Source organism: Bombus huntii, chromosome 4, assembly GCF_024542735.1.
Source record: "Bombus huntii isolate Logan2020A chromosome 4, iyBomHunt1.1, whole genome shotgun sequence".
NCBI classification, from domain to species: domain Eukaryota; kingdom Metazoa; phylum Arthropoda; class Insecta; order Hymenoptera; family Apidae; genus Bombus; species Bombus huntii.
In genome coordinates, this window is record NC_066241.1 from 4246285 (window position 1) to 4262026 (window position 15742).

Consider the following 15742-nt stretch of genomic DNA (forward strand, 5'->3'; position numbering starts at 1 on the left):
GACCAAAAAACACCACATCCGCGCACACTCGGCGTAGCGCAATTTAGTGCACTGTTTACTATGCTCTGCGAGTATACGATACGACGAACTGTGCAAGGAGCGAGGAATTTCGTTGAAATTATTTAATTACTTCATTTGGGAAGAGAGGTAGACGAGGAACGTAACGCGCAAGCTTCGTAAGCCGAGTTTATTCCTTCCGTAATATTCACACATTTGGTATCTTTATATCATACGTGATATCGAACGAGATCATATTTCTATATACAAGACAATCGATCTGTGCAACCATGTACCTACGGATACGTACATCGCATGGTATAACGGAATAAGCAAGCAGCAGTTTCGATAAAATGAGGAAAGTGCGAGTAACCTGATTTTCCGGTTAACCGTGCGCTTAAAGGAAGGCAGTGTATTTACATGAGAGGTGGGAATCACGATAACGAAATCGCATTTTGTTCGATAGTAGTCGAGGTGATAATGCGTAGCTCAGGATTTCTTTGGCTTCTTCACGGGCTCGAGGCCGCTGTCGTACTCGGAGGTGTTAAGCATTCTGACTCTCTTCAGCAACCCCATCTTCGGTTCGTCACCTTGACGCTTCTGCTTCTTTGCCGGCTCCCCGTCGAGCCTGAAAACGCAGAGACGCTCCTTAATCGTCGCATTAGGGCTAACCCGCAATTTTCGGTAATTCGACGTAAACGACATGTGGCGAGGACAGAGCGAGGTAATCGAAAATCGACAAAAAAGCGGACTCGCATTAAAAACCGGCAATACACCCCCTGGTCCGCTGGCGTGCCAGGGAATTTCGGCCAACTGCCGTGCCGAATTTCACGTTCGTCACTAAGTTTTTCCCGGTCGATCCGTTTTATTCGCCTAATCTTCGGCGGCGGCTAATGCTGCGCCACAAAAGAACCATCGAAATCAGAAAGAAAACGGAATCGTTCTTTTCTACGGAAGCATCCGATACGACGATGTGTCCGCAAAAATCTGCAACCTCGCCAAAAACAACCGTTCCCTTCGATTCGCCTCTCCAAGACGAACGTTTCCTAAAGCGTTTCCTTCTCGCGTATCCTATGATCCATCGTGGAAAAGATGGTGTTTAGACGTGTTCACGGGCGCACATGGTGACACGTATACCCTGGCGTGAGTCGGTAAATATATATAGAGAAACGCACACAACAACAGGCGTAATCGCACCCACAGAGGCGTACACCATGGGTCTCTCGATCCATTGGAGCGTCAGCTCGGTGCCCGCCTTTCACCCATTAAAACGAACTTGTTCTCTCTCTACGGGTGGAGGGCACCCGTCGGTTACCCGTTGTGTGCATCGAAAGCACGCCCATTCAAATCGCATTAAACAAGTTAGTGCTTAATGTCTGCCCCAAAGAAAGCGGCATGGTGCGTGTCACTAACGAAACGTCGATATACATCTCGATAGGTAAATACCCTTTGGAGCGAGCGACAGGCGGTTACTGTGTAAGTTCTACGATTAGAACTGTAAGACGAAATAGCCAAATATAGGAGACATAAATGAGAGTGGAAAGGCCGGATTTATTCGAAACGGTCGTCGCGTCGTACAGCGAAAGAGTAATTTAGCGTTACGGTTCACGCGCCGTCTTATCGGCCGATAGTCGTGATCGACGAAACGCGACCTCCTCGCGCCGGAAAAAATACCGCACGTTGAAGAAATAACGAGCGATGGCCAGAAAATCAGAGTGACGTTGCGGGTGAGAGTTTTCCATAAAGAGGGAGAAGATTAGAGACAGGGGACAGGAGAAGCAGAGAGTGAAGGGAGGCTCGTGCTCGTCCCGTGGTTTCCGTAAATGGCGCAGCCAGGGCCGGAAGTAGCGGTCGCATCAGTCTGTTTAATAGCCGTATTGTATAATTATGAACAATGGAGAGATATAGTCAGAGAGAGAGAGAGAGAGAGAGAGAACGGGAGAAGCCTGGAGAAGGGCAGAAGCCAGCCGAATGCCATGTGAAATGCATACCCGGAGAGATAGACGGAGACGCGGTTAGAGAGAACGAGAGCCAACCGACGTCAGATAGAGAGAAACGAAGGGAAACCGAGAGAGATAGGGAACAACGAGGATGAGCACGACGAGAGCCGTATGGCTTATGGTTGCCAGCCACCGTACACCATGTCCGCCCGTTCGTCGTACATGACGAATGACACAAAGCGACAGTTTTGACGTATCTAACCTCTCTAGGAACCACGAGCTGTCCTCCCGCTACGTTTGCGTGTACTATCTGTTAACACACGTGGTTGCGTTTGTTAGTTATTGTCGTGAGAGGGAAAGAGAGGGAGAGATGGAGAGAGGGGTGCACCGCAGTTAACACGCTAAGCCACGCATGAATCCGTCATTAATACTGCGAGCGAGCTCGTCTCCGTGATTGTCTACCTCAAACATCGACCAACCGGTCACCCGGCAGTCTGTCTCGCCTGTTCCTCTTTGAAATCGAATAAGAATCCGTTCGGATTATCGTATCGTATCGAATAAGATGACGTAACGATAGAGACATCGCAAAATAAAATCGAGTACTTACTTCTCGTTCGTGAGCCTGTTGTTATGCTGTTGCTTCGAGCTGTCTTTCTCGTGCAGTCTTTTCCCTATTCCACCGATTCGCTGCGGAGTTTCCCTTAGAGCAAAACTCTTTGCGTAGTGACCCAAATGGGCGGTTCGTCGATCGAAGATCTCCCGCATGTCGCGTGGGTAGCTAGAGTAGAAACGTATCCACGAGGTGTACGCTGAAAATCAACCAGATCCCAGATCACTCGCGCGTTTGATCGCAGCTGATCGTGCGACGTTACAAGCTCTAATAACGTTCGACGAGCAACGCGAACAAAATCTCGAGAATCGTCGCGAACTGCTTTAAGAATTGCGTGGATCCCGTCCACGTGTAAATGAGGCCACGTGCACTGTAACTCGGATGTTAATCATTGACTGCGCGCCCTTATTAATCGAGCTTCCATTAAGTTCCACGGGGGGCAGGCAGCGCACGCGATTCTATGGGGTGTGTGGCCCGCGGTGTGCTATTAAGAGGCATTAACGGGGGTCGAGTCAAGTGCTGTGGCTAATAGTCATCCCCCTTATTCCCTCTTAACTTCTCCAGCTTCCGCGAGCGGGTGAGAAACTCGGGGGTTCGCCGATCCTGAGAGAACTTGACATGTGCCAGTGTTACTGTCACTCCGTGCGAAAAATCTACCGTGAAGTGCTTCTCTGTCCGCTCTTTTGACGGATCGGCATGCTTCAGCTTCTCCCCCTCGATCAAATTCATCCCAGTCGAAAGCTACGATTATCGATGTCAAAGAATATCTGCGAGTTCGTTGTTTCTTTCCGATGTGTTTCCGAGCGCATATCAAATTTGTTTGTCGAACCGATATCGTACGTGAAAATTAAAACATAAGATCTAGTAAAAAGAACTTGGACGACTATTTCTGTCAGGAAAACTTAAGCGTCTTTAATTCCGATAATTCACCACGTAGACCTTATGTCTTGACATTTTCCGGCTTGATTTCCGTCTGCCTTCTATCCCGACTCGACGCTTCCGTACATAAGAAACTTGCAAAGATCTTTCTCTCGTGGCCCGGTGTCGACGTTGAAAAGGGAGAAATGTTTTTCTCCATTTAGCACATAAATCACCCGCGGGGGTGGTATCTAGCCGAGAAGGCAGAGAGAACGCGAGTAGGGGGTGCAAGAGTGGGCCGGGTGGGGTGGCATTGTTCCTAAGTGATGTAACTGCGTCTTATTGTATTTGTATCCTGTATCGCATTGTTAAGAGTCTCTCGCCACAAAGCGTAAGTGGTTTTGGCGGAAGCCACATTCAGTGGTTGGATTGTGTCGGCCACCCCCATGCGAAAGGCGTGCAAGTGGTCTACACTAGATTCGATCTAACTTGTTGTGTACCATTTATCCACTTCCTCTTAGTAGAAAGAATTTTGTAAAAAATATATCGGGGATAAACATTCGTAATTCCTTTATTTCGGAAAGTTGAATTACGTTTTTCGTTCAAAAAAATATTTGCTATATATCGTTTCATTGGTAATAAGTCTATAACACAAACGCGAAGAAACGTAAATGGGCAGATGATGGTATAAATTTTCATAGAATTTAATAAAGATGGAAAAGTATCGGAATCGTTTACCAAAGTTACACTGAAACGGTTATAGCTAAGGACTGGTATAAAGGACGACACATATACACGAGCTGGAGTGGATGAATCTCTTTGATTGGTGGTAGTGGTCGAAGGCCAGGGGGTTGTTCTATAGAGTTGTATTCACTATTGAGGGCTGTTCGGCTCTATTGGGGCGATAATGTTACGAATTAGCAAGATTTCCACTTCTATGCGCTCTGCCAGGATGCTACATTGCTCGCGAATTAAATTCTGGACTTAGAAAAGAACGAAAGATATCGTTACGAAATGTTTGATACTTTTTCTTTTTCTTTTTTAGATATTGCTTCGTCATCGTTATGATTTTTCAAGGTGTTGTAAAAAAAAAAAAGAAAAGAATCACGGTATCGTCTGAAAGGTTTCCGACTTCAAGGTACGTACAACTAAATCAAATTTGTGTTCATCTCTTGCTTTCACGGCCTTTCTCTGTTTCTTTGTAACGGCACAACCTCGTGGAAAGCGCAGCGTCGAATTATCAACGACAATTAATCTATCAATCACCCGAGGCACGTAGAGGCACGGTCAAGTGGTTAACTGTGTACCGTCACTCAAATCTGGAGGCGGCTAAGCGCTCAAAAACCGTGGCTAACCTTCGTGTAAAGCCACGCTTGACGTGATACAACTACGAAATTCAAAAACCTCTTAGAAAGATTTATGGCCTTTATTTTTCGTTTTGGAATCGATCACCCTCGAACGGCGAGAACACTACTGACACTATCGACTGTGTCTCTCTGCCATCGCAAATCGTACTTTACAGCTGGCTCGTAATATTCGAGCATAAGGATAAATATTCCCTCCGAATGAAACTCGAATCGTCGCGTTCTAATGGATTTATTATCGCAGCAAATAAATTTTTCGGCTTAACGACTCTAATAGGGGAACCATGACACAGCAAACAAGATCATCGCTCCCATCATCCAGAGAGTATGTAAATATCCAAGTGGCCGACGAAAACCGAGACGGAGCAAAGGCTCTGTAACGCGGTCGTGTAAGGGTTGCTTTATATGCGAGTAGGGTGCCCGCTGGAATTGGCTTACTGTCCCCCAAAGTCAGCTCGCTTTCGTTCCGATCCAACTGAATCGAAGTGCGTGCTTCCTCATCCTTCGCTAAATTTCCTGAGTACTTTGTGTCTCATCATGGCAGAGGTTAAAATCGGATTAAGCGTAAAACCGTAAAGCCGACTCCACTTTCTATCGAGCTCTTACCTCCGTGCATACATCTATCACCCATCTACGTTAGCGTATTTAGAGCAGACTTACCTTTGCACGCTCTTTCCCGCAATTTCGTATCTTCCAACACCATAGTTTCGAACTGATTCTGAAGCTCGATCGCTGCGTTGTGAACGGAAGAATGTTTCGACAGGGGAGTCAGTAGGTTGTCTAAAATATCGTCCATGATCTCTTGCCTGATTCTGATACGCCTAGACTCGAGCATTCGGACAAATTCAATTTCTGGCGGGGTTAAAAAGATAGTGGCCGAACCGGAAGAACCAGCTCGCGCGGTTCTACCGATTCGATGCACGTAATCCCTGGCAGACGTCGGTCCTGTGTATTGAATCACACAGTCCACCTTTGGTAGATCCAATCCTCGAGCTGCAACATCCTAAATAAGGAGAATCGAACGTGTACATTTGAAATTAAAAGTATACTTATGGAAAACTTGAAGAGAGAAAAGTTGTGCCGTGGCCGATGATTCGGACATGTTGTTCTTCGATAATAATCCAAGAGGCGAGAGCAAGGACCGAGAGAGCGTGCGATCTGCCGGTACAAATGTCTTACAAACCGTGCCGATTTCTCGTTTTGTACGAAGGTGAATGCGCGCGGCTGGCAGCGAGCGCCCGCTGTGAAACCCCAACAGCGAACGTTTGAGCACGGCCCTGATTTCCTTGCGTTCGGTTAACCAATGATTTACCGAACGGAGCACATCGAGTTTCTGCTTGACGACCCTGGAGACTAATCCCGGACCACCAGTGGGGGGCGTCGTAGCCCCGAAAATTCTTTCGCGGCACGATACGGATGTGTCTGTCTTCTTCCTTTTTATATCTTTTTATCGAATTAATTCGACGCCAACCTACGACGCAACGGTCCAGGCGCCGGGGTGAAGGAAAACGAGAAAGAAGTTAGCCCTATCGAAATAAAATACTGATCCTGACGGCGAACCGTGTTTTATCGGCGCGATTTTGTTTCATCCGTTTCTTCACGCTGATTATGGTATTATTTTTCCACGATAAACTTATTCTATACAGATATATTATACTAAATGATCGACTATTTTCCCGAGAAGGAATATTTCAAGATCGTCGTAATTGATCGGCGGGTATAAACAAGTCCGATTAGAACTCGACCGAAAGATAGTCTGATAAAGTGAAATCGGCCGAGGACGCCCACGTATCTTTAGATGAAACAAGCACCGCAGCTGCCACCGGTGCGATATAATGTAACGAAAACAGGGACGAGGAGCGATCGATGGCAGCGATTAAGACAAACGATCGTTTAGGAGAGAGGCCGCGATCGTGGCTCGGAGGATCGAGAACGGATCGTCCGCTCAAAACATCTCACTCGGACCATAGATCACCTCGTGGATCCGGATTCACCACCGCTGAGAGCCGCGGAACATTCCATCCGCGGGGGCTCTCGTGAGTTTTCAACGTGGAAATTAATAATGCTGCCATAGAATCTTCGTTCAAGTGACGCTGTAAAATGTGGGCGGCTGCCATCGTTGTTCAGGCACTCTGCGATCAACGTTTGTACCTTTCGAAAGTAAAGCGCCAAAATTTTAACGAAGACGAAAACACCGGCACAAACGTTTCGCGATGTCCGTTTTCCCTTAAACGTTCTTTGCTTTATTTATTCGATAATCTTAATAGCAATTAATCGGTTTATATAGAGACTAATGAAGAAGGTAGAAAGAATAATGACAAGCTGTAACGAGTTACCGTGAAACACGTGTTGAATCAACGATGCATTCGCCTGATTAAAAGAAATTAATCTTTGCTGTGAGTAATGTGTAACACTGTTGCGTGTCGTGGATCATGAATTTTAAAATTCGTGCATTCCGCTGGACTTTGATGGTCTCTTCCTTTTTCTTCGTTCAAGTGGCGCTTTAAATTCATGTTAACCGACGAGGAAGAAAATTGCAAAGCGAACGATAATGAATTTAATTATTACTACTGCATTTTTAACGATATTTATCGGGCGTCAGGATCGATCACTTTCACCACTAATTAAAATGATAAAGCAGTTGTCATGGAGTCACGATATAACAGAAAGTTGATTCACTAAATCGATACACGATTAATTTGATTCGTCTAATACGATGGTAATTAGTAAAGGAAAGAAAGTTGTCTATCGGTCGTAAACCGTTGCATCGCGTTATTCTTCGAAATAACACGTAGGAAACGCCTTTCAAGCCAATGCTCGCATTCCAGAATTAGAATTTTTCGTGAGTATCAGTATCAGCACCGACGGCTTTCCCGATGAAATCTCTCTATCAGGATAAGCATTATTAATGCGAGCATTCGTTATTTAAATGTAGAAAACAATTAAAGAAAGGGCTAGCAGATAACGGACAATCATAATTATACTCGTTACGAAGGCCTCATGTGCGCGCATAATTTTTAACCTCCGGGCACAGCGTGGGTCCAGAGATATTAAATTCTGCTCCGAAAGAATAAGCCACGGGGTAATTTACCGCTGGGGGAGTGCCGTTGGTGTCTCTAGCTTTTCTTCTACTCTTTCCTTCTCCGTTTCTCTCATTTGCCACTGTTTTATAATAATTTTTGTTCTCACAGAGGAGTTTCGCTGTTTTCATAAAATGATCTCGTGACTCTATTTTACTTTAGACTAATGGGTAAGCTTTCACGAAATCATTGAAAATTTCCAAGCTATTAACTATTAGATGCATAAAACGTTACTTACCGTGCAGAGTAGAACACCACTTTTCGCCTGTCTGAAAGTTTTGAATACTTCGGTTCGTTCCTTTTGAGTCATGCTACCGTGTAATTTGAAGAATTCCACATCGACCAAAGGATCAGAATCGTCGTCATCTTCGTCGATGGGTTTAGTTAGTACAGACGATAAGATCTCCGTGTGATAATCAACCATATCTTGCGTGGCCATAAATATCAGTATTTTATGTTGACCGTGGCTCTATTAATAGTACAAGCAAGCTTATAAAATTTTAAGTACGAAAAAATAGTATTGTAGTTTCATGTAGAAAATCTACCTGACACTTTCCCGCGATATAAGCACTTAAAGTCACCATTCTCAGTTTTGGAGGTGTGACGATATAACTTTGATTCACGCTTTGTGGAACTACTAAATCTTCGTTAAGCTCGTTTGCATCACCACCGGTTGTTTCCAAATTTTCTTTAGCAGCATCGATGAAAACAGGATGATCCATAGCAAGGCCTGCCAATTTTTCTACCGCCTGTGTCAATGTCGCGGAAAGTAAAATCGTCTGCCTTCTCGACTCGTCCCCACTATGATTATCATCTTCTTTGAGTTGCGTCTTATCTTCCAGGGTATCAAACTCCTTCTTTTCCACAAAGTCTGAACAAGCTTTCTGCCTATCTGATTTTTTCGATTTAACGTAAGGCTCGCATTGGTCGGAATCATCGTCACTGCTAGAATGATACACTTGTTTTCGTTTAGTATCGTCGACAATATCATCGTCCTCAGATTCTACATCTATACCCTTGTTCGATTCAACCAATAAGTTATCCTTTTGCTTATCGTTTCGAGATTCTTCTAAATCAGCACTATTTTCCAAGTGCTCAAGATCTTCATCCGTAAAAACTTTCTTTATATTTTGACGCAACATTTTCATGGCATCGTATCCTGTGTTTTGACTTGGGAGTGACACCTTCAAAGCACTTACTATACTGAAATGGTATTGTATTATAAAAATATTAACATTAGTTTTTTTTTATTTTACTTCTATTTTTATTTTTATATATTTTTTGCTACGGATAAAGAACATACCCAGATATATCTTTCTCGTACCCCATGTCAAACATTCTATCAGCCTCGTCTAAAACGAAGTATTTAACATCGCTCAATTTTAAAGCCGTCGTTCGTTTTATATGATCTAGTAATCTACCCGGTGTACCGACTAAAATATTGCATCCCTTTCTCAGTCTAGCTTTTTCTGCTTTTCTTTTTTCACCACCTGCTAGATATCCTGGTACGATCCACGTAAATGGCTAAACACGTTGGAAAATGAATGGAAATGTACTCAAGTGATCGATAAATAATTAATAATGCAGCACTTACTTTTATTAATTTCAGAAAGCACTCGTAAGTTTGTAGTGCTAATTCCCTAGTTGGTACAACTATAAGAGCTTTCAAACCACTATTTCTACTTAATTTTGGTCTAATTTTATGTAAACACTCAACTATAGGCAAAGCATATGCTAATGTCTTCCCAGAACCAGTTTGTGATCTAACTAGAATATCTTTCCCTGAAAATATCTGGGGAATTGCTTTCTGCTGCACTATAGTCATTTTAGTGATATGCATATTTTGCTCCAAGTTAGATATCTGATAAAATGTTTCATAATTATTAAAATATATATTGTTATATCAGATATACCATTTCTACGATACTAACCATGAAAGGATGAATTTTAAGATCGGTAAAGGTTGTCCCTGTAAATATAGGCTCGTTTATCGGTTTTACTAATCTTTGTCCAATGTTTGGTATATCTGGGTTATGCCCAAATAAGGAAGATATCTTTCCAACAGGTTTATGAGAGAAATTTGTATTTTTATTATCTCCTACATTGCTATTGTTATCAGTTTTAGACTTTTCTAGCTGTTTTTTCTTTTTTTTCTTGCCAAGATTTATCTTTTCTGGTAAATCAGAAGGTTTTCTGGATTCTTCTTTAAATTCCTCTTTAGCTTTCTTTTTTGATATATCATTTTCATCTGGTTCTCTTGTCTTTAACGAATCGAACAAACTAGTTTCTTTAACTTCAGATTCTGGTCGTTTTGAAAATATGCTAGACAATGTCTTCTTAGTATTTGTATCTGTAACGTTTCTCTTTCTTGCTAACAAAGTTTTACCAAAATTTTCTTTGGTAACTTTAGTGAATGAAATAACAGGGACATCAGAATCTTCATTCACTTTGTTGTTCAAAGAGTCACTTATTTCTATATCATTTTTATATTCTTTTGTAGGCTCTTTAGATATGTCTTGTTGCGACTGCTTCTGTTTAATATTTACTTGTGATTTAGTCTTTAATTTATTTTGTACAACAGAAGACTGATTTTTATTAGGTGTATTAGTTCCCTTTAATTTCAGTGCAACAATTGCTCCTAAAGACTTTTGTTTAATTCTTTTTTTAGTCGTACTATTTTCTCTAACGGATACTTTTTTTGACTCATTATTGTTTTGAACTTTACTTTTAGCTACCTCATTTTTTGTCTGCCTCATTAAACTAAGGACAGAATCATCTTCTGTCCCTATTTTCTATTGAAAAATTACAATTCTCCATGAAAATAACAATTTAACAACATTTTTAACCTTTCACTTACCTTTTTATCAACAGGTTTTGCACATATATTCAAAGAAATATCCATATCTTGTATAGTCATTTGGAACTGTTATTCTTTTAATGTACACTTTCAAAAAGAACAACGCGCACGTCTATAATTATTGATTAACAAACACAATATGTATTAAAAAACGTGGAACTAACCTAAAAGCACATGTCAGGCACACATTTACGTTCGACTAGTTTAGACACTGAGCATGCGCAGATCGTTGCGCGCGGCTGGCTTCGAGGCTACTGTCGAAAATGCAGTCTTCTTTCGATCTGTGATTAAATCCACGTTAGAAATATAATAAACATTATTTTTTGAGAAGCTTATATTATTGTCAACACATGTGGGTTTTGTAGATATACGTTTCTGAGTGAAATAATAACATTTTTCTATAATGATCGCTATATCACGCAAAAATTATCAAATATATACACCAATGCAATATTTTCTCCTTATTGCGAAATTAATTATTATCGATTAGAAGTATTATCGATTACTATTGATAATAATGATTCGAGCGTAGATTTATGAAGAAATAATCAGAGGAATTAGTAGATGGATCGAATTGCTATAAGAATTGAATTTTGTAGTTTTAAAATTTAAGCGCGTATTTACTTGTGGACATTTGTGTTTACATTTTTTACGAAGGATCAGTCAAGTGTCGTTTGACGTAGTAACGAAAACAGTGATCATTCCTGCTGGTTCGAGCATTTCGCATTCGTAGTTCATCGTATCAAGACGTTAACAATTCGACAAGAACATGTACTGTATCGGACTAGCGTTGATCACAAGGATCATCAGCACCTACACCATGGTAAGTGACAGACAATCCGTCACTTAAACCGGTTTTGAACACTTGGTACGGTAACGGAAAATATTGTTAAATTACTGTTCAGACTTGTTTCTATCGATGACGAATATTATCGTTACTACGTTATATATTCTATTTCTATATCTTTTTCCTACTATGTTATCTATTCATTTTGCATTTTTCTAGTCGCTGTCAATACTTATGATAAATCTGTTGATGAGCAGATATTTTTCGAAAACAACGGACGAAGGATTCTTTAATTCCGTCGAAAATTGGGGTATACTTGGTTTTAATTGGTTGCAAGTTTTGAAAAACTTGCAAATAAGGTATAAAGGTGGGTACAATGACGAACGCATAGATTTATTCGAAAAATATCATGACACTAATGTAGAACTTGAATTTCTTAGCACAAACAGCCGTGATTTTCTTCCTTGTATACATAGTATCGTTTTTACTGGCCAGTGCGTATCTCGCCTTGGGATCAATTTCCGTAAGTATATATTTAGCTGGTTGATGTTTCTCGATAAGTTCGAAATACAACGCGTAAATGACCAAAGACAACAGGCGTTGTAGTCGTGTATTGAAAGTGAATCGATCGTAGACTTCTTTATTTGAAGAACGTATTTTCGGCACGTAGCAACCTTGCTTAAACTCGCTAACGATCTTGCTAACTTCGGTCTACGTTCACAGAGGAAACCTAAGTGCGCCGTGCCTTGGATTTATTTGCAAGTGATTAGCATAATAGATCAGTCTGTAGCGTTGTCTATTCATCTGACGCACGAACAGCAATATGATGTTTACGATAAATCAATATGGTACATTCCACTGTGCAGTGTCTATCTAGGTGAGTATGTTAAAATTATATAACTCACCGATAGAGAGTATGTCTAATTAGACTGTACTTGTCGATCGAGTTCTTTCTTCCGTATGAATGATTGACAAAGTTTACGTTTTGTTCATTCAGTATTTTCTGCGTGCATATGGATGATTGTGTATAATGCTCGGAAAGAATGGATCGAGGAACAACGGAATCATACAGATTTACCACTAACTTCAACCACATCGACGATGCAATCGAACAATGGCGGCGGATTAAAATCACCATCGTTCCTCTCGCAGAATTTTTTGATGTTCGATTCACCGAGACCATCTCCGATATTATCCAAATAGCTAATACACGCAAACTTGTGGACTCTTTGGACTTTGTCCCTATGTTGCACTTTCCAACAAGAAAAAACCAGGTAAAACGTACAGTAATTAATTGCTTACGCGTTGCAAGTTCATTTAACATTCGTATGTTTATTCATGGTTTCAAACTCCTAACCGTAACTTCTTAGCATTAAAATCAATGACTGCTTTCAAGTTTTATCATTTTTTGCGATACACGTAGTACGTACATAATTCGTTCTATAGAGAGACGCGTATAGATATCATTTTTATGTTTCTTTTTCCTCCCTTTTTTCTTTTTTTTTTTTTTTTCTTTCAAAACATTTCCATTTCTAGAAAAGATTCGAATCTTAAGTCCGCGTAATAACCATTGATCACTCGCAACTAATGGAATGTGCGGAGAGCAGGCAAACTACCAGAATACGATGAATCTCGGTCCCGTAACTGGGAAAATGTATAATAATGCGGGTAACTCGATAAATCAGTCCGGGGATGCGACTAATAGAGTGTATCAAATGCGCCCACGGCGGAGCGTAGCTGCATAGAAAATTTGAGAAATGGCCACGTTTTACGTCGAAATACTTTTAAACTTCCGGGATTTGAATCGCACGCAAGCATATTCCCCATACGAGGACCGGCGTCTTCTAGATGGAAGTCGATTTGTCCAAAAATGGTTGGAACTTTTCTCGAAACTCTCGAGAATAATGATCGAGCGTACAATAGCTGATAGAAAAAGACCCTTCTCACGATTTATTTCGGCCGTTTCACCACGTTCCTAGGCGATCATTTGCGTTCGTCGAATAGTAACGCACCAACGGGCGCAACTTTTACAATATTCTAGAATATCCTTTCACCGCGCAAATGTTTCTCAATTTCGTGTTCCTTACACGAGAGTTAGGTTAAGCTCGAAGATGTCGTCAATTTACGTGATTATCGATAACAAGATATATCCTCGACGTATAAATTGACGCTAGCAAAAACTTTCGTAAGCTTTCCGTTGAACGATACGGCTGCGAACATGAAGGACAGACACAGTGGGGTACGCGACGTGGTTGGTTGGTGGTGCTTTTAAAAAGAACTGAGCGAGCCAATTTGTAGACTGTCGCAAACTTTTAAAACACTAGTTGACAGCCGGTCCGCCCCCTCGCAACTTATACACCCTCCTCGACATTCGTCCAACCATCCAGAAGGATTCCAACCACCATTCCACGTTCCTCTCTCTCTCTCTCTCTTTCTCTCTCTTCCTCTCTCTTTCTCTCTCTTCCTCTCTCTTTCTCTCTCTTCCTCTCTCTTTCTCGTCTTTCGACTGAAGTACCTACCTACCAGTAGACGGCGAAACTCACCCCTCCGTGTCGTGGAAGCCGATGGATTGTAAAATAAAACTAACTTGGCTCTTTCGTGGATCGAGAACGAAGTACCGGCGAAATCTTATTCCCTCGAGTCTCTTTTATTTTCGCGTACCCCTTTTTTTCCACCAACCAGGGTGCAATCACGAAAAAGAACTCGACGAAGAGTAGATATGTACCACGAAGGAGTCGCGCTTATTCGAAAAAACGAAGAGGTCTTGATCTGAGATTAAATCAATTGAAGATCGTATTTGCGGCTGTTACTTCCTTAAAATATTTCTTGTAAATTTGTATGATACTTAGTACTGAAATAAGTCTGAAATAAACGGGTACTTGTAAGCTGGCACGTAAAACAATAGCTGTTATTATTTCCAGAAGAACTTGTTCTTTAAATATTTGCGAAATGCAAACTTTCGTCGAATGTCATTCCTGAAGAAAATACCTTCTCACGGAATGACGTGCTGTTTACTACACTTCTTTAATATCTGCGCGCAACTTGGAATACTTTTACGAGTATCCAAGGATTAAGGAGAAGGGTAATCACACGCATGGTGTATATAAAGGGTGGTGCGACGTAATTAATCTTCTTGTATGACACTTTAGCTGGTTACGGGGCAGAGCTTGCCAGAAGCCAGAACACAACATCCCACTTAAGCTCGACGCCCAGAAAACAATTAATACGAAATTGATTAATAATTATTGCGTCCCAGTTTCGGTTCCCTTGTCGTGCTTTCCGGTCTTGCTAGTCACCGAACCGTGAAAAAACAAATTTTTCAGGTTCTTCGATTTCCTACGAGAACACTTCACCTGATCAATATTCCATAAAGACCGTTTACGGTATCAAACTATGTTCTAAAGTCGATCCCTTTCGGTGTTTTGGCAAATAGATTCGATCGTCTCGAACTAGGAGAAAATCGAACCTTAAAGCGTCTGGTTCGACGGAATGGTCGGTACGCGTAGCCGTTCCACTCCTTTTGTGACATTTATTTGTTCGTCGCCAAAAACGGACAGTCGATTTGGCATTACTTTTCCAGACAGACAGATTTTATTGATCTGCCGCGTTCGCTCTCTCCCGAACGTGAGCTGGAAAGAGAGAGCGAAAAGACGAACACCACGGGCGCGAAAGAGACGATGATAGAACGGCGGAACTGAACGCCCCATAAAGCTAACCAATGCTAATACTTCGCATCTCCGCAGTGGCGTCCTTTCGCGACCGTGTATCTCGTAGCTCATCTGTTTGCTCGCACGGTTTGGAAAACACGCTGCGACGCCGCTGTCCTGGACCGGAATCAGCAATAAACGCGTAACCGAGCCTAATTCGTAATGTTGGCTCAGTCATTGTGGCCCATTGTGAATTCTCTTCCCCTGTTATTCAGGGGCCACGAGTATAATGCTGGGGTTATCGCAGGAAACTGCCAGTAACGACAGTAAGAGGCATGTAGGTACTCTTGCGAACACGCTTTACCCGTTTGCTCCTCGATATTTCTTTGCGGCTTAATATCGGATGCATCGTTTCTATGAAACCATGGTATTTCGACCAACATCCTACGGTCTTAAAAATTAAATAACTCTTTTGGATGCTCCGTTGTGCGTCAAACTTACAAATTTCAGCCAGTGTTAATAAGACGAAGAGGGGGGAAAAATGGGGGATGGGAAATCACGTGCATCATGACCGAAAACTTAATTTGCCAAGAATCGTACGC

At 41.8% G+C, this 15742-nt stretch overlaps 2 protein-coding genes across 6 annotated transcripts in view; one reads left to right on the forward strand and one right to left on the reverse strand.

The window, feature by feature from the left end:
• Nucleotides 1-15742, forward strand: part of LOC126865202 (uncharacterized) — a 36927-nt gene that overhangs the window by 7758 nt on the left and 13427 nt on the right. For 2 of the 5 annotated variants that reach the window (XM_050617435.1, XM_050617434.1), the window contains exons 1-6: nt 2753-4543; nt 11364-11529; nt 11713-11860; nt 11934-12016; nt 12217-12370; nt 12491-12767. In XM_050617435.1, the coding sequence (XP_050473392.1) occupies nt 11476-11529; nt 11713-11860; nt 11934-12016; nt 12217-12370; nt 12491-12696 (645 nt within the window). In that variant the 5' untranslated portion in view covers nt 2753-4543; nt 11364-11475 and the 3' untranslated portion in view covers nt 12697-12767. Of the gene's footprint in view, nt 1-2752; nt 4544-11363; nt 11530-11712; nt 11861-11933; nt 12017-12216; nt 12371-12490; nt 12768-13029; nt 14331-15742 lie in introns of those variants that run through there. The other 3 variants (XM_050617438.1, XM_050617437.1, XM_050617439.1) reach the window with 3 other exon arrangements.
• LOC126865200 (probable ATP-dependent RNA helicase CG8611) lies at nt 174-11336 on the reverse strand. The gene is made up of 9 exons (XM_050617430.1): nt 10707-11336; nt 9781-10641; nt 9444-9710; nt 9153-9373; nt 8395-9052; nt 8088-8318; nt 5430-5772; nt 2545-2746; nt 174-625 (listed from the first exon to the last, which is right to left on the reverse strand). The coding sequence occupies exons 1-9, from the start codon at nt 10764-10766 to the stop codon at nt 487-489; spliced, it is 2982 nt and encodes a 993-aa protein (XP_050473387.1). The 5' UTR covers nt 10767-11336; the 3' UTR covers nt 174-486.

What these genes read in the sequence shown, in the direction of transcription:
- LOC126865200 (XM_050617430.1), bottom strand. Translation starts at nt 10,766, where the DNA reads ATGACTATACAAGATATGGATATTTCTTTGAATATATGTGCAAAACCT. An exon ending in CAAAACCTGTTGATAAAAAG is followed by an intron (nt 10,642 to 10,706) that starts GTAAGTGAAAGG and finishes ATTTTTCAATAG; the next exon opens with AAAATAGGGACAGAAGATGA. An exon ending in TACGAGAAAGATATATCTGG is followed by an intron (nt 9,053 to 9,152) that starts GTATGTTCTTTA and finishes ATACCATTTCAG; the next exon opens with TATAGTAAGTGCTTTGAAGG.